The sequence below is a fragment of the Saimiri boliviensis genome, chromosome 13 (genome assembly GCF_048565385.1).
Source record: "Saimiri boliviensis isolate mSaiBol1 chromosome 13, mSaiBol1.pri, whole genome shotgun sequence".
Taxonomy (NCBI): domain Eukaryota; kingdom Metazoa; phylum Chordata; class Mammalia; order Primates; family Cebidae; genus Saimiri; species Saimiri boliviensis.
The window spans coordinates 25154985-25179503 of record NC_133461.1 but is presented as its reverse complement, the minus strand read 5'-3'; the positions used below and the strand labels follow the sequence as shown (position 1 = coordinate 25179503).

The window sequence follows — 24519 nt, the reverse complement described above, 5'->3', positions numbered from 1 at the left end:
GTCCTATAGGGATTTAGTGCTAACATTTTTAAAATTATGGAAGTTTTCTTTTTTTATGAGCCTTGATTTTTTTAATGGTACTTTAGGTTCTGGAGTACATATGCAGATCACGCAGGATTGTTGCATAGGTACACACATGGCAAGGTGGTTTGTGCCTTCATCCCCCCATCACCTATATCTGGTATTTCTCCCCATGTTATCCCTCCCCACCCCCTGCTGCCACTCCCCTAGCCCCCAACAACTGGCTGCAATGTATGATACTACCCTCCCTGTGTCCATGTGTTCTAATTGTTCAGCACCCACCTATGAGTGAGAAAATGTGGTGTTTGGTTTTCTCTTCTTAAGTTGGTTTGCTAAGAATGATGGTTTCCAGATTCATGCATGTCCCTGCAAAGGACACGAACTCATCGTTTTTTATGGCTGCATAGTACTCCGTGGTGTATAGGTGCCACATTTTCTTTATGCTGTCTATCGTTTATGGACATTTATGCTGGTTCCAGGTCTTTGCTACTGTAAACAGTGCCACAGTGAACATATGTGTGCATGTGCCTTTATCATAGAACAATTTATAATTCTCTGGGTATATACCCAATAGCGGGATTGCTGGGTCAAATGGTATTTTTATTTCTAGGTCCTTGAGGAATCGCCACACTGTCTTCCACAATGGTTGCACTAATTTGCACTCCCACCAACAGTGTAAAAGCGTTCCTGTTTCTCCGCATCCTCTCCAGCATCTGTTGTCTCCTGATTTTTTGATGATCACCATTCTAACTGATGTGAGATGGTATCCCAATGCAGTTTTGATTTGCAATTCTCTAATGACCAGTGATGATGAGCATTTTTTTCGTATGTTTGTTGGCCTCATAGATGTCTTCTTTGTAAAGTATCTGTTCATATCCTTTGCCCACTTTTGAATGGGTCTTTTTTTTTCTTGTAAATTTGTTTTAGTTCTTTGTAGATTCTGGCTATTAGCCCTTTGTCAGATGGGTAGATTGCAAAAACTTTTTCCCACACTGTTGGTTGCTGGTTCGCTCTAATGATGGATTCCTTTGCTGTACAGAAGCTCTGGAGTTTCATTAGATCCCATTTGTCTATTTTGGCTTTTTTTTTTTTTTTTTTTTTTTTGCCATTTCTTTTGGTATTTTAGTCATGAAGTCCTTGTCTGTGCCTATGTCCTGAATGGTTTTGCCTAGGTTTTCTTCTGGGGTTTTTATGGTTTTAGGTCTTATGTTAAAGTCTTTAATCCATCTGGAGTTAATTTTAGTGTAAGGTGTCAGGGGTCCCGTTTCTGCTTTCTGCACATTGCTAGCCAGTTTTCCCAACACCATTTGTTAAACAGGGAATCCTTTCTCCATTGCTTGTTATTCTCAGGTTTGTCAAAGATCAGACAATTGTAGATGTGTGGTGTTGCTTCTGAGGCCTCTTTTCTGTTTCATTGGTCTATGTCTCTGTGTTGGTGCCAGTACCATGCTGTTTTGATTACTGTGGAGTTGTAGTACAGTTTGAAGTTAGGCAGCATGATGCCTCCAGCTTTGTTCTTTTTGGTTAGGATTGTTTTGGCTATGTGGGCTCTCTTTTGGTTCCATATGAAGTTTGAAGCAATTTTTTCCGGTTCTTTGAAGAAAGTCATTGGTAGCTTGATGGGGACAGTGTTGAATCTATAAATTACTTTGGGCAGTATGGCCATTGTCATGATCTTGATTCTTTCCAACCATGAGCATGGAATGTTTTTCCATCTGTTTGTGTCCTCTCTTATTTCATCGAGCAGTAGTTCTTCTTGAAGAGGTCCTTTATATCCTTTGTTATTGTATTCCTAGGAATTTTATTATCTTTGTAGCAATTGTGAATGGGAGTTCACTTTTGATTTGGCTCTCCATTTGTCTGTTATTGGTATATAGAAATGCTTGTAATTTCTGCACATTTATTTTGTATCCTGAGACTGCTGAAGTTGCTTATCAGTTTCAGGAGATTTGGGGCTGAGACGATGGGGTCTTCTAAATATACAATCATGTCATCTGCAAATAGAGACAATTTGGCTTCCTCTTTTCCTAATTGAATACCCTTTATTTCTTTTTCTTGCCTGATTGCTCTGGCTAGAACTTCCAATACTATATTTAATAAGAGTGGTGATAGAGGGCATCCTTGTCTTGTGCCAGATTTCAAAGAGAATGCTTCTAGGTTTTGCCCATTCAGTATGATATTGGCTGAGGGTTTGTCGTAAATAGCTGTTATTATTTTGTAATACATTCCATCGATACCTAGTTTATTGAGGGTTTTTAGCATAAAGGGCTGTTGCATTTTGTCAAAGGCCTTCTCTGCATCCATTGAGATAATCGTGGTTTTTGTCTTTGGTTCTGTTTATGTGATGGATTACGTTTATAGACTTGCATATCTTGAATCAGCCTTGCATCCCCAGGATGAAGCCTACTTGTTCATGATAAATTTTTGATTTGCTGTTTGCATTCTGTTGGCCAGTATTTTATTGAAGATTTTTGCATTGATGTTCATCATGGATATTGGCCTGAAGTTTTCTTTTTTAGTTATATCTCATCCTGGGTGTGGTATTAGGATGATGTTGGTCTCATAAAATGAGTCAGGGAGGATTCCTTCTTTTTGTATTGTTTGGAATAGTTTCAGAAGGAATGGTACTAGCTCCTCTTTGTACATCTGGTAGACTTCGGCTTTAAACCTATGTGGACCTAGGCTTTTTTTTAGTTGGTAAGCTATTAACTGCTGACTCAACTTCAGCCTTCGTTTTTGGTCTATTCAGGGTTTCAACTTCTTCCTGGTTTAGTCTTGGGAGAGTGCAAGTGTCCAGGAATTTATCAATTTCTTCCTTGTTTACTGGTTTGTGTGCATGGAGTTGTTTGTAGTAATCTCTAATGGTAGTTTGTTCCAAGATGGCTGAATAAGAGGCAGCTCTGGAAAGCAGCTCCCAGTGAGAGAGACACAGAAGCTGACTGGTCTCCACAATTCCAAACGAGGTACCAGGTTCATTTTTGTGGGTCTGGTTGGACAGTGAGTATAAACCAAATAGGGCAAGTTGAGGCAAGGCGGGGCACTACCCCACCTAGGAGGAGCGTGCAACTGACGGGAAGACTGGGGGATCTCCCTCTCTGGGGTATTGGTTTGGATACAGTGCTCCACCCAAGCCCTCTACAATCCACAGAACAGGAGATCTTCCCCGGGTTGAAAAGCCTCAGCGAGCTGCCTGAACAGGGCAGAACAGCAACTTCAGCTGACACTGAAGCTGTCAGCACAGATCTAGGAGGAAGCACTGACTGTCATGAAAGCCGGAAAGCCGGCTGGACAGAGCTACCTGCCCCCTAGAAAGAACAGGAACTGAAAGCAGGGAAACAGCCTATACGGCAGGACGGGTCTGCTGCACAAAGCCAGCAGGCTAAAAATCTCTTCTCATTCCAGAGTTTTGCACCTAGAACATCAGTTAGAGAGCAACCAGGAATGATCTAGCTTGGCAGGGGGAAGGGCTGTGGCCATTGCAGAAGCCAGCCTAATTTTCCTGAGTAAATAAAAGACACAGCAGCTCCACTGAATCCATGGCAGCCCAGCAGCGCCTCTGCAGGCAGACAAAGGAAAGGCCACCTCCTCAAGCAGCTACCTGAGATCAAAACTATATAAATCCATCAAGATGGGAAGAAACCAGCGCAAGAATGAAACCATCAAAAATCAGAATACCTCTCCCCCACTATGATATCACAACTCCTCACCAGCAAGGGAACAAAGCTGGACAGAGAAAGAATTTGATGATTGACAGAAGCAGGCTTCAGAAGGTGGGTAATAACAAAATTCTCTGAGTTAAAGGAACATGTTCTATCTCAATGCAAAGAAACTAAAAACCTTGCAAAAAGTTAGACAAAATGCTAACTAGAATAACCAGCTTAGAGAAGAACATAAACGACTTGATGGAACTGAAAAACACAGCACAAGAACTTTGGGAAGCATACACAAGTTTCAGTAGCTGAACAGATCAAGCAGAAGAAAGGACATCAGAGATTGAAGATCAACTTAATGAAATAAAATGAGAAGGCAAGAAAAGACAACAAAGAGTGAAAAGAAATGAACAAAGCCTTCAAGAAATATGGGATTATGTGAAAAGACCTGTGCTTGATTCGGCATACCAGAAGATGACAGGGAGAATGAATCCAAGCTGCAAAACTCTCTTCAGGATATTATCCAGGAGAATTTCCCCAACCTAAGAGGCAGGCCAACATTCAAATACAGGAAGTACAGAGAACACCACAATGATACTCCTCTAGAAGAGCAACCCCAAGGCACATAATCGTCAGATTCACCAGGGTCGAAATGAAGGAAAAAATGCTAGAGGCAGCCAGAGAAAAAGGTCGGGTCAACAACAAAGGGAAGCACATCAGGCTCACAGCAGATCACTCAGAAGAAATTCTACAAGCCAGAATAGAGTGGGGGCCAATATGCAACATCCTTAAAGAAAAGAACTTTCAACCCAGAATTTCATATCCAGCCAAACTAAGCTTCATAAGTGATAGAGAAATAAAATCCTTTATAGACAAGCAATTGCTGAGAGATTTTGTCACTACCAGACCTGTCTACAAGAGCTCCTGAAGGAAGCACTAAACACAGAAAGGAAAAACCAGTACCAGCCACTGCAAAAAAGAACCAAATGGTAAAGACCAATGATGCAATGTGGAAATTACACCAACCAAAGGGCAAAACAACCAACCAGTAATAAAATGACAGGATCAAATTCACACATAGCAATATTTACATTAAATGTAAATGGACTGAATGCCCCAATCAAAAGACACAGACTGGCAAATTGGATAAAAAGCCAAGAATTATCAGTGGACTGTATTCAGGAGACCTATGTCATGGGCAAAGACACACATAGACTCAAAATAAAATAAAGGGATGAAAGAAGATTTATTTACCAAGCAAATGGAGAGCAAAAAAATGCAGGGGTTGCAATCCTAGGCTCTGATAAAACAGACTTTAAACCAACAAAGATCAAAAGAGACAAAGAAGGGCATTACATAACAGTAAAAGGATCAATGAAACAAGAAGAGCTAACTATTCTAAATATATATGCACCCAATACAGGAGCACTCAGATACATAAAGCAAGTCCTTAACAACCTACAAAGAAACTTATACTCCTGTGCAATAATAGTGGGAGACTTTAGCACCCTACTGTCAATATTAGACAGATCAATGAGACAGAAAATCAACAAGAAAATCCAGTACTTGAATGCAGATCCAGACCAAGTAAACTTAACAAACATTTACAGAACTCTCAACCCCAAATCTACAGAATATACATTGTTCTCAGCACCATATCACACTTACTCTAAAATCAACTACATAATTGGAAGTAAATCACTCCTCAGCAAATGCAAAAGAACAGAAGTCATAACAAACAGTCTCTCAGACCACAGTGCAATCAAATTAGAACTCAGGATTAAGAAACTAACTCAGAACCACACAGCTTCACAGAAAATGAACAACTGGTTCCTGAATGTTGACTGAATAAACAATGAAATGAAGGCAGAAAGAAAGATGTTTTTCAAATGATAATGAAGATGCAACATATCAGAATCTCTGGGACACATTTAAAGCAGTGTCTAGAGGGAAATTCATAGCAATAAATGCCCACATGAGAAGCAAGAAAAGGTCTAAAATCGACACCCTATCATCAAAATTGAAAGAATTAGAGGAGCAAGATCAAAAAACTCAAAAGCTAGCAGAAGACAGGAAATAACTAAGATCAGAGCAAAACTGAAGAAGATAGAGACACAAAAAAACCCTTCAAAAAATCAACAAATCCTGGAGCTAGTTTTTTTAAAAGATCAACAAAAGAAATAGACCACTAGCCAGACTAATAAAAAAGAAAAGAAAGAAGAATCAAATAGATGCAATAAAAAATGATAAAGAGGACATCACCCCAATTCCCCAGAAATATGGAAGTTTTCAAATACCTATGTGCTTTGTTCATGGAGCTAAGTAATTTGGTGAGGGAATTTCTACTTGAAAAATCTTTGTGCATCAGTGTCAGAGATAAATTCAGTTGTCAGAAAGCTGTGTCAGAACAGATTTCTTGTCATTTTTTGCTGCAGAGCAGAGATTTATTGAAAATGCCTGATAATTTCGCTCTCTGAGCTATTTTACATAAACATAGCAGTGGAGTGAATGCTTTGAGTTGAAGCGCGCGCGCGTGTTTGTGTGTGTGTGTGTGTGTGTGTGTGTGTGTGTATTTCTGATTTTCAAAACTGACATCGAGGGGAAAAATACCAAAATATACCCTAATATCTGGTGTTTTGTTCAACTTACTTTAAGAATGATTATTTTTTGTTGTAAGTAAATGTAGACTTCTGTGCTTTTTCAGAAATGAATCGTAGAATGAAATACTCCAAGATCAAAGCTTTGGGATGCTGAGTATTCTATTTCATGTCAGGAAATAATTAGCATTTTTGAGATGTAGAAACATATGACAGATTTATTATTTTTGAAAGAACTTTTATTATTTGTCAACCCTTTGTTATCAGGCCAGTAGCATAAACATAAAACTATTAGAAAGTAAAATTTCTTTCTTCAGTAATGAAAGACTTGGAACTGCAGTATAAATTTAGTGTCTTGAGTGTTCTCAGTACTCTAAGACTAGATGGCTTGCAAAACTGTTTTATGTTTCTCTGTCCAAATTTGTTTGGCTCCTAATCAGAATATACTTATGAAACTCCTTTTCTAAACATATTATATAAAACATTTGTTAATAATTATTTTGCTTGTATTATAATCATTTTGATAAGAAAATATAGTATGCACAATTTGTAGAATGAGTATCTTCTATATTTAAGGAAGACTAATGTCACATTTATTTGAGTGAAAATTATGAATACAGGGAATGCTTTGCAACCTAGCAATCCACCTTAATGACTGCAGTGATCTATTTTATCAGTAAGACAGTTGAAATAATTCAACTGACTGTCTCAGAGTCTGGGAATTTGAGTTGTTTAAAAATAGAGTTTATTCTCTTATATGGCTTGTATTTACAAATATGTTTAAGTGCATTATTATCATTATAAGTATTATTGTAGTTACAGTAACTATAGACCACAGTAGACTAAATCATACATCAAGCAACTCTAAAAGTCTCCAGTGTGTTAAAATGACACATTTCTAAATACTCCTCCTAGAAAATCCTTCATATTTACTCACTTGAAAAATATAAAGTTTCTCTAGCACTGTACTAGGAAAGACACAAAGACAACAAAATTATAACTTCTTTCTTTAAGGAATTTGTAAGATTTTGGCTGGTATCTGGTGTGAATCTTTGATTCTTATAAAAAGTTTCCTTGTCATTTTAAAATTTCCCTTTTTCTGGAGCCTCTTTATGTGTTTGTATATCCATAATGTGATTTTTATAAAGTATTTTTATTGAGGCATTTTTCTTTGTACCACTTATTCTCAAATGTTCATTCACTCTTCTCTAAATTTAGAAAAACCATGTATCTCCTCATACATTTAAAATTTGATGCTTAAAATATGTTGTTACATATAACGTACCTGTGAAAGATGGAATTTTTCTGGAATTTTAAACCAATCTAAAAGCATAAAAATACCATAGTGGTTTGATAACATCACCCCTTTACAAAATATGTAAGGAGGTGGCTTGTTAAGAGATAAAAGTTAACATTACTCATTTTTATCCTTGAACTAGAATCTACAATTTTCCCCTATAGATTAACATACAGACATGATCTATTTTTTATGTTTGTGGGTCTTTTATTGATTATCTATGTTTTTGCAGCATGAAAGTTATATAAACCAAAATTTCATTTTATGTTTTTAATTCCAGTGACTATGAGTCTTTAATTGTTAATTTATTTCCTGTGGATTTTGTTAACATTACAATTAGTGTTTCTGACAATTGCATATAGAGTAAAATTTTATTGGCCTGTTATCACTTAATGATATGAATGGGGCTTTTTGTATATTAATTGCATATATTAATGTCTGAATGTTGCTTATTGCATTAATTCTGTTCCAGTGTGCTTCTTGATATAAACACTGTGAAACCTTTGCATATGTTTGCATATATATATATATATATATATATATATATATATATAGTGTATATATGTATATAGTGTTTATATATATGAATGAGTACTGTAACAATGAGATCTTCATAGCAATCACTCAATAATTTGAACTTCTTCCAAATTACATGCCAAAAATCACACTACAATCTCTCATCCTAAATTATTTTTAATAAACTTTCAACTTGCAACTACCTGAGGTCCTAAAAATAACTTTAAAATGTTGGTATTCCTGAAAAACATTCAGTTACACTTAATATGTCACTCACCTGCTTTGGGTATTTGAAGATATTTTCTATTTAAAGATAAATCCTAAGTATGACTATTGAGAAAACACTTTCCTTTCTCTCTCTCTCTCTCTCTCTCTCTCTCTCTCTGAACTGTCTCTCAAGAGCAATACATTCTTTTACAGAATTAATGGAAAATTCCCAACACTTTTTCGGCCCACTCTACACAATATACTTGATTGTGAACAACCTAACTTTTATAATGCCATAGTTCATCCTTAGAAGAAAGAATAAGACCAAGACAAACAACAAACAAAATGATCAAAATAAAATGTTAAGGTGGATTTATGGTAACTTGATTAACTGTTTCTTTGTTTAGAGCCTTAGAATATTTTAAACTGCAGAATTACATCTCATAGTAAGATGCTTGAGGAGTGAGCTATCTTTTCTAAAGTAAAAAGTGGGATTGGTGGAGAGACGTAAGCAAGGGAATCTACTTGATACCATGAAGATTATGTATAGATTTGAGGATCTGAAAATTCCACCATTTTTTTTTTGCTTGTTGCGTGCATACATAAGATTCAAATAACTCATTAACCTTTTTCTTTTGCAGCTGTTGTGAGCGCCATCCCTGTGCCAACCCTAGAAAGTGCCCAGTACCCAGGAATCCTCCCGTCTCCCACCTGTGGATATCCCCACCCGCAGTTCACTCTCCGGCCTGTGCCATTCCCAACACTGTCAGTGGACCGAGGTTTTGGAGCAGGAAGAAGTCAGTGTAATGCATTTTCCTTTTTATGTTTTAAATAAGAATGAATAATAGCAAAGGTGTCTTGTAAAATGAGTAGCATTCTGATCTTAGCTCTGGGAAGACTGATTTCCCTCTGACTGTGGTACTAGAATTTTCCTTTGCAACACAGGTGCTTTGGATCCTAGCTCATGTGCATTTATACGGGTTCCCTAGGCCCGTGCCACAGCACACTCCACTGACAATACGGGGGGAGGTGGTGGGGAAACAAGGATCAAGTGGTTCCATCAAACAATGATGTGATGGGTGCTTGAAATTAATATGTCATATTTAATAGGAAATTAATAATCAAGTAATATCTCCCATCATATTTGCTATGTGTTGATTATGTCTCACTGATTGCTGATGAACCAATACTTAGATGAATGCTTTTGATTTCTTTAATCAGTTAAGGAATACTTTTTCAGCTTTAAAAATTAATTCTCAGAAAAAAAGGATTTCCAGAGTAGTATTTCATTTATTTGAAGGAAGGCAGGAGAGGAAAGAGATTCTCAAGCTATTATATACACCCTGGTGATTTCTGCTGTGCCATTTGACTTTATTTTTTTTTGAGCACAGCATTTTAAAATCGATTTTATGGCTTTCATCTCTTAGTTAAGAACAGGTGACTCAGCAGCTCATGTGAGATAGGATGTTTTGTAATAGATATGATAGTAACAACAATAAAATATATTTTGAAGTAAGGTATATTTTTCCAGCCAAACAGGGACAGCTCTAAGAAATCATAAATTGTCTAGATATAGCAAGGTTAGAATTAAAAGGCATCAAAGATCTGCCAGGGGAGAATTGGATTTATTTTCTCTTTTCTCACTGCACATAATATCTACAGAATAGAGTTGTGTGCAAAAACTCAAGGAAAAATAGGTGCCCAAACCACACTGAAGGGAATTAAATGGGAAAGATATGGAAAGTCTAACAACCCCAAAATTTTTAAAACCCAAGACAACTGGAAATGCAATTCCAATCAAAGAATTTAGAGCCCATAAGTGCCTTCTTCACTTCTAAAATGAAGCTCTCTGCAACAAAAAAGACAAGTTTTTACTTTTAATTTAGTATTCTTCTCATTGGTTTGTTGTCTACTACATTCTTTTGATTTCTTGTATATGCTCTGACTTTAAAGGGAAACATTAAAAGAATGTGTAGACTTTCAAAGGCAGAGGTGGGCAGATCACTTGAGGTCAGGATCTGCGGACCAACCTGGCCAGTATGGTGAAACTCTGTCTCTACTAAATTAGTTAGGTGTGGTGGCACATGCCTATCATCCCACCTACTCAGGAGGGTAAGGCATGAGAATCTCTTAAGCCTGGGAGGCAGAGGTTGCAGTGAGCTGAGAATGTGCTACTGCACTCTAGCCTGGGTGACTGAGCTAGACTCCATTTCAAAAAAAAAGAAAGAAAGAATGTGTATTATTAGGTCTCTCCATCGTGACTGGTACAAGCCAAAAATCAGGACTTTTAAATTAGCAATTGAGTATTTTTATTCGTGTTGTGCTACTCATTTCTTTTCCTTTTTTTAAAGGCATAGTTTTCTTTTGAAAATGTATTCATTGAGGTACAACATCTATTTACTCTTTCCTTTTTTCTCTTAAATTGGTGCAGCATGTGAGATTGTCTCTTACTGGATCATGGGGAAAATGACTCCAAAAGTTAAAGCTTAATGAAAATGACTAAAGGAAATCAGCTAGTATAAAATTTGTTTATATCTGTGGTTAAAAATCTCATGTGTGACTTCTGATTTTGATGGTTAGTAGGCTGTGTGTATGTGAGATAGGAGGCACAGGGGAAATCTCTGTACCTTCTGCTCAATTGTCCTGTGAACCTCAAATTCCTCTAAAAGTAAAATTTCTTAGAAATTAATTGATTGGGCTGGGCTTGGTGGCTAATGCCTTTAATCCCAGCACTTTGGGAGACCAAGGCAGGTGGATCACTAGGTCAAGAGATCAAGACCATTCTGGCCAACAGGGTGAAACCCCATCTCTACTAAAAATACAAAAAAAAAAATAGCTGGATATGGTGGCACATGCCTGTAGTCCCAGTTACTCGGGAGGCTGAGGCAGGAGGATCACTTGAACCCAGGAGGCAGAGGTTGCAGTGAGTCAAGACCAGGCCATTGTACTCCAGCTTGGGTGACAGAGACTCTGTCTCAAAAAAGAAAAAAGAAAGAGAGAGAGAGGAAAGAAGGAAAGAAAGAAAGACAGAAAGAGAGAAATTGAGTAATATATTTAGTCTCTAGGTTTCTTTTAATTTTTAAAGTAAGGATTGTTAAATAAAAGTAATTATATGACAAAATGCTTAGTAATTTTTTAAATTCATCTAAAATCAAAAGACAATAGATGTTCTACTTCTGGCCAAAATTTTACAGATTTTTAAAATATATTTTCAGTCATTCATCAAGAATCTTTTGAACAAAGCTTTGTGCAATGCAAAGGGACTAAGATCTAATATGTGTTCCAAGTAATTGCTAGAAAGAAAAATAAATAAATAACACTCACCCTCCCTTCTAGGAAACTAACTATTCTCTAAATCACTGTCAGAAATAGTTAATGTCTTGCTTCCTGCCATTCCGTATTAGTTTCTAAATGCATTAGAGAACACTAAACATTCCTGTTTTCTCTCAAGCAGAGAACGTTTCATGACTCTGGGTGGAGATATCTTATTAGTAGCTTGGGAAACAGAGAAAGGTACACGTAGGAAAAGAAAAAGTTGACTTTGCCAAGGTGGAAACTCTTTTTCCTCCAAAGTTATCTGAAAGACCTTTGAGTTTTATAAGAATTGAATTACTAAAGTCCTATCCCAAAGATCTGCTGCCTTCTGAAGGCACAAATAAAGCTGAATTTCTCTCTCACCATAAGGAAAGAAAAGATGTGGCACATACATTTGCATTGCATGTATTTGCTGACCTATTAGTAAACATTTATACAGTTGTGATGGACAAATATTTCTTTTTTTTTTTTTTTTTTTTTTTTTTTTTTTTTTTTTTTGAGATGGAGTCTCACTCAGCCACCCAGGGTGGAGTGCAATGGTGCATTCTTGGCTCACTGTAACCTCCACCTCTCAGGTTCAAGAAATTCTCCAGTCTCAGCCTCCCGAGGAGCTGGGATTATAGGCATGCACTACCACATCTGGCTAATTTTTTTGTCCTTTTAGTAGAGATGGGATTTCATCACGTTGACAAGACTGGTCCCAAACTCCTGACCTCAGGTGATCTGTCTGTCTTGGCCTCCCAGAGTGTTGGGATTTCAGGAGTGAGCCAACCCACCCAGCCTCCTCCTCTTAATAAGTAACTGCAGTACTACTCTTAGCCTCAATAAGCAAATGAGCTACCCCTAGGGAACAGTTGAGCTGCATTGTATTTGAAAACGTCAACCAGTAGGTAGACTTGGGGCTTCATTTCTACAATTAATTATAAAATTTGTGCCCCTACTTTCTCATCTTTGAAACAAGTAATTGATGGGAGAGAAGTTAGAGATTTCCACTCTTCCTTATAGTTTTGACATTGTCTTAACTAGTTGGAAGGCTGCTCAACTTTATCCATGCTATGTTTCTGCCCCTGTTCTCCCTCAAACTGGAAATCAACTAATAAATGAAACTTGACCTAGATAAAATCAGGAGTGCAATGGAATTTATGGATTATTCTCTAGTATCTTTTAAAATATTCAGGCTGTAAGAAACTAGGGTTACGCAAAAATACTGCATCATTTCATTCTTCTGAGATTAATGAGTGAATTGGGTTCCTAGAGGTGTTCATGTCTCAAAGTCTTTACTTAGTTATTGGCTTGCTATATTTCTATCACATATTGTAATTTTTAGAAAGAAGAAAAATCTCTTTTCCATTTTTGCAATATTTTTGCCAGTTATTCTGTAGCAATTATTTATGTGTATTGACCTCAATTGTTATAAAGTGCCTTGAGATTTGACTCTGCTGTGTAATTGTATGCTATCTGCACAATGAATTCAGACTGTTTCATCATGTGAAAACAAGTGCCTTGCTAGCATGTATTTGATTTTCACTCTACACTCTGAGTTGCAGAGCAGAGGCATGTCATGGGCAAAAGCAGGTTTCTTCTCTTTCAGAGCTCTTGGCACAGCTAAATGTCATGTCACTAAGCCAATTCGTTTCACATGGGTGTCCTGAAGCCAGTGCCTGACCTGGACAAACGTGCTAATCTGAAATGAGAATATTTCACTAGTGGAGCAGATGCTATTGTGTTGTTAAAGGGTTTTTGCTGCTTTCAATGTTAGCCAGTTCCAAAAAGCATTTATTTTACTCTACTTAAAAATATAAGAATTATAATTATGAATTATATATGGAAATCCTATACCTGTTCAATATATTCATTTTGAACACAACAGAAACTGTCCCTTAGGGATTAGTGATATATTCCACCTTGAGGAAGGGCCCTTTCACTCCTGCCTAGTACATTGGGCACTTTTCTTTTCTCCCTGTGTGGTACTAAGAATGGATTTTGCCAAAGAGGAGGCCCATCCGTGTAAAGCCATTTTCTCTTCCCTCAAAGTCAAGAGCCACATCGTGATGTTTGCAGCCAGGATCATGGATGCCAGTTGAAAACTGGGGGCAGAGGACTGGGCATGCAGACAACTTTTGTTTTTAGAGTTTCTGATGAGAAGCAATGGCATTAAAGAGTAGGATTAGGAAAAAGAGTACTCAGTGACATAATCAAAATTCGTGTAAAATAGGAAATTTTTCAAAATAAGAGACCGAATTTTAAAAGACTAAAAAATGCATGTACATTCTATTAACTTATGTTCACAATATTTTAATGTATATTTCATTCATTTCAAAAACTCAAAAGTAGAAAAGTAAAATTAAAAGAAAGAAGTAAAACATAAACATATTATTGTCCCTTTAATGGTTAAAGCACTGTTAAAAATATAATGTGGGTTAATTACAATCTGTCTTCAATAGTGAGAATTATTTAAGGCAGATTTGTAAGGACAATTGTGAAATTTACTTCCCTGTATGGGTATTTTTACTCTGCCATTTATAGACTCTTTAATAAAAGCTGGCCCATTGCAGATGAAAGGAGAATATAGAGAAACATCCACAGGAACCTCATTTGTGAGACACTTAATTCACAAAGGAAAAGAGAGACCAGTCTACTAGAAGCCAAAGCATTTTTATTTCTCTAGAATTTCTCCTGTGAGATTACAAATCCTTTGTGATGAATAATTTTCTCCAACCCAAGGATTATCTAGAGAACCCTTTCTAAAAAAGCCTCCCTTTCCCTCCTAAGCAGTGCCTATTATCTAATGTTTCATAAGGGTCCTCTGAGACCTGTGGCTGGAAGGAATCGTTAGCAAAAAGGCCCACATTAAAGTAAACTTTCTCATGGGAATAGAGTGGGGATGGAACTTGATGGTATCTCTCTCTGGGCAGTGACACAAGGATGCCCAAAGTTGGTTATCGGCTAAATAATCAAGCCTTTAATTGAACATTTGACCATTGGTCATATTCTTCTTTATACTTAATGAGTCCAAAGTTAAACCTGAGTAATTTTCATTGTCTCTAGTATCATACTCTCAAAAATCTCGTTACACAATACTGTTTGAATACAAGCACATATGTTCCTCTCCCCAATATAGTCTTAAAAGAAATTTAGTGCCTTGTATACCACCTGCACAAAGCCTTGCATCTGAGAGCCAGCATCACCAAGGATTTGCCTTAATGGTTTGCTTGCAGCCCTACACCTTATCCTTAATATTGTGCATTCATTTGCTTTTTCTTCTTTGGTAGGATTTCCTAGCCTGGAAATAAGGTACTTCTCTTCAAACTCCTTGGGATTCTCTCGTTTGCTGTCTTGTTTACATTTTTCTTGTTTGAAGATATCTTTTATCAAGTTTCTGCCTGTATTTTGGCTCTGATTGCTATATGGCTACATCCTGTGCTCAGCCAACCTTATATCTTTCCACCTTCATCTCTGAATGGGAAAAGCCCAGAGGCTGCTCAATGACCCAGAAGACCTCTAACCCCTTCTGAATATAGAGGAATGAGTATAGATACCCTCTGAAGACACATTTCACTTCTGCATAACTTTAATATTATGTCTTGATCTTTTGTATTTCTATTCCCTTCAGCATTATCAGATTTTCTTTCTATTTCCTCTGCCCTTTACTGACCTCATCGAGCCTCTGGGAGACTTGTCTCAAAATTATCTCACTAATTATCTTGAAATATTTCCTGGTTAAAAATTCTCTTTCAAAAGCAAGATATTATCTTCTATCATATTTTGTTTCAATTTACCAGACAAAACTTTGAGAAATAGGTCATCAGAAATATTTTATTAACACTTACACCTAACTATGCAGCTCGTTTCACTTGCAGTTTAACCTGGACCTGTTGATTTTGAATATGAATGAACAGTTCAAGTTCAATTGCTGTGTCATTAACAAGAGAAACTTCCTTGAAAATATCTTATTCCATCTTAACTGTGTTCTATGGGGGGAAAAAACATGTATTTCCATATACAAGGCTTTCCATATGCTCATAGGCTCTCACAGTAACTGTGCAGAACCTCTTCAACTACTGTAATCTGCCTGAAAATTACAAGGTTTACTACCAAAGAGGAAAAATTGCAATTCTGCATTCAGGCAACTTACGCTGGCAGAGGCAACTCTCATGTAACTTTTTAAGCTAGAAGTGCCTCTATTTTGTTACGGAAGATAATGATAGTGATTATTATTTGTATCATTTTATTAGCAATGCCTCTGAGCATCCTGTAACTCTGATTTGTTTGACAGTTGACATGGCATGTTTAAATCACAGAAAAATTGGCATATTGGCTGGTAGATAATAATGCAGCTGTAGTAGGGTTTGGTACATTGAATTTCACTGACATTGCTACATATGAAAGGAGAAATAACTTTTTTTCTCGCTTCATCACTTATGATTAGAGGGACCAGACAGTTCAGGCAATATAGTCAGTGCTGAATTTATTTTACTACCCTTCCTCCAAGATAAATTTCTGTCCTGCTGGATCTATTTCTACTGTTTAAAGGGGAAGTGCTATCATGTTCCATAAGTATATGAAGGTAGAAGAAGAATAAATGTTCATAATTTGGAGAAGAGACTTACCACATCCTATCATATCTCTCTGAATGGATCCAGAGACCCTACCAGTGACTTAGGGAAAACAGACTTTGTCCCGGAATAATGAATGACTTTTCTTGTCTCCACTGCAGCAGTGAGTGAAGGACCAACCACCCAACAACCACCCATGCTGCCCCCATCTCAGCCTGAGCATTCCAGCAGTGAGGAGGCACCAAGCAGAACCATCCCCACGGCTTGTGTTCGACCAACTCATCCACTCCGCAGCTTTGCCAATCCTTTGCTACCTCCACCAATGAGTGCAATAGAACCGAAAGTCCCTTACACACCACTTTTGTCTCAGCCAGGTAAGGTACTTGATTGTTCATCTTTAAAATTCTTCTTATTATTGGTGCCTCTTCTTAAGTGCATGAGGGTGCTTGAGAAGGCCTACATGTCATATATCTTTTTAAAAATTATTATACTTTAAATTGCTGGGGTACATGTGCAGAATGTGCAGGTTTGTTACAGAGGTATACACATGCCATGGTGGTTTGCTGCACTCATCACTCAGTCATCTAGGTATTTCTCCTAATGCTATCCCTCCCAAATAACCCCACCCCCTGCTATCCCTCCTAGACCCCACCCGCCGACAGTCCTTGGTGTGTGATGTTCCATCCCTCTTTCCATGTGTTCTCATTGTTCAGCTCCCACTTATGAGTGAGAACATGCTGTGTCTGGTTTTCTGTTCTTGTGTCAGTTTGCTGAAAAGGATGGTTTACAGCTTTTCCACGTCCCTGCAAAGGACATGAACTCATCCTTTTTTATGGCTGCATAGTATTCCATGGTGTATATGTGCCACATTTTCTTTATCCAGTCTATCATTGATGGGCATTTGGGTTGGTTCCAAGTCTGCAATTGTGAACAGTGCCACAGTGAACATACATGTGCATGTGTCTTTATAATAGAATAATTTACAATTCTTTGGGTATAAACCCAGTAATGGGATTGCTGGCTCAAATGGAATTTGTAGTTCTAGATCCTTGAGGAACTGCCACACTGTCTTCCACAATGGTTGAACTAATTTACATTCCCACCAACAGTGTAAAAATGTTCCTATTTCTCTACATCCTTTCCAGCATCTGTTGCCTCCTGATTTTTTAATGATTGCCATTCTAACTGGCATGAGATGGTTAGTTCAATGTGGTTCTGATTTGTGTTTCTCTAATGACCAGTTCTCTAATGACCAGAGATGATGAGCTTTTGTTCATATGTTGCTGGCTGCATAAATGTCTTCTTTTGAAAAGTGTCTGTTCATATCCTTCACCCACTTTTGATGAGGTTGTTTACTTCTTGTAAAGTTTTTTAAGTTCTTTGTAGATTCTGGATATTAGCCCTTTGTCACATAGGTAGATGGCAAAAACATTTTCCCATTCTGTTGGTTGCTGGTTCACTCTAATGTTAACTTTCTTTTGCTGTGCAGAAGATCTTTAATTAGATTCCATTTTTCAGCTTTAGCTTTTGTGGCCACTGTTTTTGGTGTTTTAGTCATGAAGTCCTTGCCTATATTGCCTAGGTTTCCTGCTAGGATTTTTATGGTATTAGTTCTTATGTTTAAATCTTTAACCCGTCTGGAGTTAATTTTTGTATAAGGTATAAGGAAAGGATCCAGCTTCAGCTTTCTGCATGTGGCTAGTCAGTAGTCTACTCCCAGTAGACTAGGGAGGCCCAGACTCCCAATGTAGTACTGATTTTATTACTTCAGCTAGTATCCAAAAGGGCTGAGCTTGAGCTCCATTTTGTTTTTGTCAGGGATCAGGGAGGGAGAGAAGCAGCTTATCAAAGAGAGACAGAGACAAAAAGAGATGGAGGAAGAAGGAGGAAAAGAAGAAACATGTAGAATGAATGATAGGTCAATAGATAAGTAGATAGAGATCAATAAATATGTAGTACTTAAAACCCTCAGCATTATCAGGCATAAAATAGTAAAGTCTGTGGTTCTAAGTAACCCGAGATGGCCCTCTTAATAAGCACAGGAGCCAAACTGGGCTAATCTACATTATACTCATATATTTGACTACTTTTCTGTTACTCAGACCTACCATAACTTATTTTGTTGCATTAGTACACAAGCCACATAATGACTGTAAAAGCTAGAAAAATAAGATTGCCTATGAACTATGAATATTAATTACTGTATAGCAATATTAAGAATGTACCTAGTTGAGGAATATTAATTGATTTCTACACATCACCTCTGATGTTCTCTGATGTTCTCAACATTTACATGATATGCAATATGGATACTCAGCTACACAGCTTCTTTGGGAGGTAGGCTGGAGCATGAAGACATGTAGGATTCCATCACTTGGGATGCATGTTCCACTGTGGAGTCTTCCCTGACACATGGGCTCAGCACAGGTCCTGATTTCATTCTACAGGAGATAGATAGCCCTCCCACACAACAAAGCCCACGTTGGAACTTAAAGAATGTCTGTATCGCCCAAGCCCCTCTCTCCACCCTCCTATACATACATACTCCACACACACACATTATGGGAAGGATCTGCTACTTTATATGGCCCCAAAACTATGAGGTCTTTGATAAATAAGACAGAGACAACTTGAAGTAAGAGCATTCATTTAATGAAATTCTGGTGCCAAAAGTATGCATTCTTGTGATTTCTGGCTGCATCTGTTTCCCCACTGCAAGCACAACCAAGGAAACAGACCTTGAAGAAAACTAGTATTCAAGATAGTGATAGGTTAATTGCAACTGCTAACAATAACCTTTAATGAATTTTTAATGCACATACCTGTAGGACAAGCATGCTTCTGAAGGCTTATTACATCTCATTTGATCCTCAAAACAACTTTGTGAGGTAGCTACTAGTCTTTCTTAACCTCATTTTATGCACAAGGAAACTGAGGCACAGAGAATTTAGCTTAAGTCTGTCTAGCAAGTAAGTAATGCATCTTTTTCTTGCTCTTTTCAACTTCAGAAAACCTGGGTTCTCAAATTTTAGAAACTCATTTGTGCCTCTTAGTTTATACCTAACTTATTTAAAGACAAAAACAAAAACAAAAACTATTAAATCATTAAAACAATCAAGAAACATCTTAAATAATTCTGCATTAAAGAATATATTTTCTCATTAGCCTTCTTCATTCACATTTTAATGAGAAAAGGTAAGAGGCTTAACTGTTCCTTGACAGCACCAAAAGAAGAGTGATGTTTAGTTTGGAACACAAGATTTGGAAATCAACCTATGCTCTGGAGTGCTGTAATGACAAAAGGATACAATTCTTTTAAAGGTGGAAGAAAGAGCTGGCTTTTTTTTTTTTTTTTCCTAGTAGTTGTTATCTTCTTCTAATTACATTAATCCCAAAGCTGCCTAAAACAAAATCTGATACAATGCAGTACAAATTAGTGGATTATATCCTTCACAGAAGGGAGGTAGAGTCAGTAGGGCTGTTTCTGTACCAATTTCATCAAATAATAAATATGTCTGAAGAGCCAAAGAACCACTCTCTGATCTAATGGCAACCAGGCAAAGTATCATTTTCTTTTCTTTTCATTCTATACTTAAGAGCCTTTTGTTTGTTTGTTTTTATCTGAACTATTTCTCTCAAGCCATCTCTTCTTTCCTATTTTCAGATATCGCTGGCTTGAGTATTTGTTTGATTTTATGCTTTTTTTTTTATAGTTCCCCTTTAAATATCACTCTCCCCTACTCAACTTGAGGCATGCCCCACTGTCCCTTTGAAATTATTAAATTCCTTTCCCTTTCCTGTTTCTTATTGTCTTCCTATGATTCCTGTTCATTTCATAATGCCTTCCCTCATGATTTTCAAATAACTTCTCCCTGCATTGCTCCTGACACATGGTAAATAGCATGCTTTTAAAAAGGGCTGATGTTTACTTATTCTAATAGAAAAAGAAAATTAGCACACTGACAAATGTATTAGCTGTGACATTAACTACATGCATCTTAGAGTTACAGATGAAATACTTCGAGCTTTCAACAAGTTTTTAATTCTAAGAAAATCATTACTTTAGTCAAACTGATTGATGAAGTAAAGTCATTCTCTTGTCAGCTTTAAAAAAAAAGAAATACCTCAAATAATTTTACTGAGGATTTCACAAGAAAGGACTGCATAATTAGTAATGAATTTATCTTTACTTACTGCAAGTAATTACTTTAGAATATGGTAATGTGAGGCATTGCTCTAATTTTTAAAGATCATGCCTAACAAGAAACTTCTTTGAATGCTTTGAGATTAGGATCAAGGAAGCAGCTCTTTCCCCACTCAAATTCCTGTGTGAGTATTTGCTTTTTTACAAATTCTTATTTTAGGTTGTGGGATACATGTGCAGGATGCGCAGTTTTGTTACATAGTTAAGCGTGTGCCATGGTGGTTTGCTGTACCTGTCAACCCTTCACCTACGTATTAAGCCCCGCATGCATTCGCCTTTTATCCTGATGCTCTTTCTTCCTTCTCCCCACCCACTGACAGGCCCCAGTGTGTGTTCCCTTCCCTGTGGATTTTCATGGGTAACACCATCAGTCTGTGCCTTAGTTTGCCTCCCAATAAGGCACACAGAGCTATGTTTGTAGCAGATTTATATGAGTCTAGGGCAACACATATTATACAGTAATAGTCTCCATGGGGTTGCAGAGCATTTTGCAATATTTTTATAGTAAGCAGTAATTAGAAAGCCATTCTTTTGTCATAACGACTGAAATTTTGCCTACCTGAAAACAGATTCATTTCCTCATTCCTTTTTTCCACCTGCTGAGTTAAAAATGCAACTTACAAGACTCTAGGGTATTTATGGTGTTTCTTACAATTTCATCATCACCTTATAATAGAGTGGTTCCATTTCTTAATGCTTTATCTATACATGTGAATAACTGTGAGATCTTGACACATTTCATGGAGGCTGCAATCACTACACTTTGAATATCACAAATGTAGACATGTAAATGATTTGGCTTAGTCCCCTTTCAGGTTAAATAGAAAATGTTTTATAGAGTGTTGAGCTTATTGCATTATAGATCTGACATAAATTTTACAAAGGGCCAAGATAGGGTGTGTGTGGCTTTTTTCTTTACCAGTTAAAATTCCTTTTAACTGTGAAATGATCAGCTGCACTTTAAATGAACCTGTGTTAGGAGACCACTTGTCTTCTAGAGATACAATTCTAAAGGGAAAGAAAATGTGATCTGTTAAATACTGACTTTTATATCATAATACTCTTTTATAACATTAGCCCCCTGGACCTCTTACAACTTTGTAAAACTGCATAAGCACTATATTTTCCTTCATTTACACATCGCATTTTACACACATATATTTATAAAAGCAAAACTCCAGAGCTTTCTGATCTTTTCCATCTTCAAGGGATCAATATGTCAGTGGACATGACAAGACCAAAACTCACTTCATTGTACTGAGAAATTGAGTTTGATTTTCCCCGTGCAAATTGTGGCATGTGCTTCAATTTGTCTGGGGATTGAGGACAAGGAGTGGGTGGAGGTGGCTGACAGTGGACAGAAAAGGCATTTGATTTATATTTTATGGATGGTTGGGAAATCATGTATTCCTGCTGTAACCTGATCTTTCTTTTTGGCAGGACTTATTTCAGTAAATCTGCTATCACACAAAACTGCCAATAAATTACTATAATGCATTAATACAATTGCTTTCCCTGGGCCACTCCTAGGCTGCCACTGAGGGTATTCATCAAGAATACCACAGGAGTGTTCCATTCTGCTAAAATCAGCCATAGGCAGAGGTCATGGGCGATCAGACATCTTTTAGCAGGTGACACAAGAGGGTCATATTAAGGCCAGTCAGATAGAATAAATCATTGGCACAGCTTAGTAGGAGAGATGTGTTGATTTGGTGTTACTGGAGCCAATACTTCCAATCAATGCTAGAGTGGAAAATTATACTACATCCTATTACATAAGTTTCATCTCATAAATAAATTTCATCTCATCCATCTGTGGCTTTTTGGTAGCTATCTCCCTGAAATTTTCCTGTCCTCACTCCTAACAGATTTTTTTTAAATAGATAAAATTTGGTTTGATTTGGTCTGGTCATCCTGAATTGTCCATTGGTAAAAATGTAATTAAGGCAAATTTGCTTTAAATATCAATAACATTTGTGAGTCTTTAACTTACTTGGTGGTTTAATAAATTAGTATTTTCCTCTGATGAGATTTTAGTAAATAAATATAAATAGGAAAGCTCTGTTAATTGCCCCGAGGAGAGAGAAATAATTTCGAGAAGAGCCACTATGAGTAAGCTAAGTGATTACCCTATTTATCAGTAAGTGACAAAGCAGACTCCTAAAATGGTTAGGCAGCCTGCTCAAGGTCAGCAATGCTATATTTCTCTGGATTCTTTTAAGTTTGGCTGAGGTAACAGATAAAGGATTTTACCTAGCTTTTTTGTGATGTTAACAGTTATTCTTAGAGTGACTTACTCCCCTCCCAAAAGGGGGCTTCAAGGATCCTAATAATTAAATATTCTTTAGAAAGAACTACATCAGGTAGATTAAGTCATTTAGCCGAGTGTTTGAGTAAATATTTTATTCCTTTTGGCATTATGTGGAGAAAAGATCTTACAACAAAAATGGTGACTACCCAGAAAACTCTGGAATAGTTGCCATCTGTCTTAAACTTACCTGTCTAGTCTGTTGAGTATCCCTCTATGGTAAGGCAGGAAGCCAGGGGGCTGAACTCTGACATCTGTTCCTTTCACACCACTGATGGCCAGAGCTTTGGAAGCCAATTAAAAAATAAAGATGAGCATAAAGAAGTATAAGATAAAAATAAGAGTTTAAGGCATATGGAACTACTGCTCACAGTGGGCATTGGAGAGTGTGACCAGAGGTCAATGAGAGCAAAAAACGAACAGCTAGTGATTTTCAGAACTGCAAAAAGCTCTTTGGGAGAGGAAGTGAATGACGACAGTTGAAAAATTTGAGTCGCTTTGATGAAAGATTTGCCCAAATAAGAGAAAACATTACATCAAGAACTATTAGATCATATATGACATTCAAGTTAACTATCAACCTAACACAATGGAACTCTGAGGTTCAAGTATTCAGTGGCAATCCGGCTAATAAGATAAAGTGAGAAATAATCTATTTTCAGAACTTTGTAACCTAATAGAAGACATAATTTGAAACATGTAAGTTACAAAGAACGTCCTTGGATTATACTGCAGAGTGGGTGGCCCCGTGAGTGACAGAAAGAATGGTGAAGGAGAGGTGGGCAGCAGGCTGTTTTCAAGGCCGTAAATATTGCTTTCACATATCTTGTAAACTTGATAGGTCACACGGTTCACTACTGCAGTACAGATTTTGTTGTTTATGAAATACTTTGAAAAGAAAACATCTTTTTAAAGGAAAGTTATAAGGTTTATTCTCTATACTTTGTCACCTTTTTGTAGTTTATAAAGGACATTTTCAAATAAATTTATATCTACCTGAGAAGTAACTTTATCACAATTACCAATACAGGGGTAAATATTCAGAGAGGTTGAATACATTGCAACTTTTCCAGGGTCACATGTCATTATTCTTATAACCTTCATCCCCACCCTTACATATGGTGGACACTCAAATGTTGGTTGAATTGGTCAGAATATAATAAAATAATAAAGGTGAGAGCCAGAATTTAACTTCGGTTCTTCAATTTCAAGTCTAACAATGATTTCAGACAAAGCATAGCAAGTTGTAACTTTTTAAGCATTAGATACTAGATTAGATACTAGAAAAAGATAAAGGCAGATAAATAACTTACAAATTCATGACCATTTTATGATAAAATGTTTAACAATCTGAACTATAAATAGCATCTTATGCTAAAGCCAAATAAATTGCATAGAGTGGAAAAGACAAATTGAAGCCACAACCATTGGAAATTCAATAGTTCATTAATTATACTTTAAGTTCTGGGGTACATGTGTAGAACATGCAGGATTGTTACGTAGATATATACGTGCCATGGTGGTTTGCTGTATCCATCACCCTGTCATCTACATTAGGTATTACTTCTAATGCTATCCTTCCCCTACCCCCCTCCCCAGATAGGCCATAGAATGTGATGTTCCCCATTTATCCTTTTTCTTTGCTTCGTGAAAGACTATGGGTAAGAGAATGGTTTTAGTTTGAATGAAGATTCTGAGACTCATGGCATGCATTTTAAGTGTTCTAAATAGCTGGCAGAGTTCTTTAGAGATCTTCAATGAGCATCAGGTTACAGTTGTTTCTTTGGGAACAATGGGAAAAAGTGCTCACATAAACCTCTGTGTTAATGGACTATTGAAAATGTGTTA

The 24519-nt window shown here is 37.0% G+C and overlaps 1 protein-coding gene across 4 annotated transcripts in view; it reads left to right on the top strand.

Annotated features, from left to right (window-relative positions):
- DCC (DCC netrin 1 receptor) overlaps positions 1–24519 on the top strand; it is a 1201717-nt gene that overhangs the window by 1137739 nt on the left and 39459 nt on the right. For 2 of the 4 annotated variants that reach the window (XM_003926060.3, XM_074383427.1), the window contains exons 26-27: positions 8930–9091; positions 16321–16533. In XM_003926060.3, the coding sequence (XP_003926109.1) occupies positions 8930–9091; positions 16321–16533 (375 nt within the window). The remainder of the gene's footprint in view (positions 1–8929; positions 9092–16320; positions 16534–24519) is intronic. The other 2 variants (XM_074383426.1, XM_074383425.1) reach the window with 2 other exon arrangements.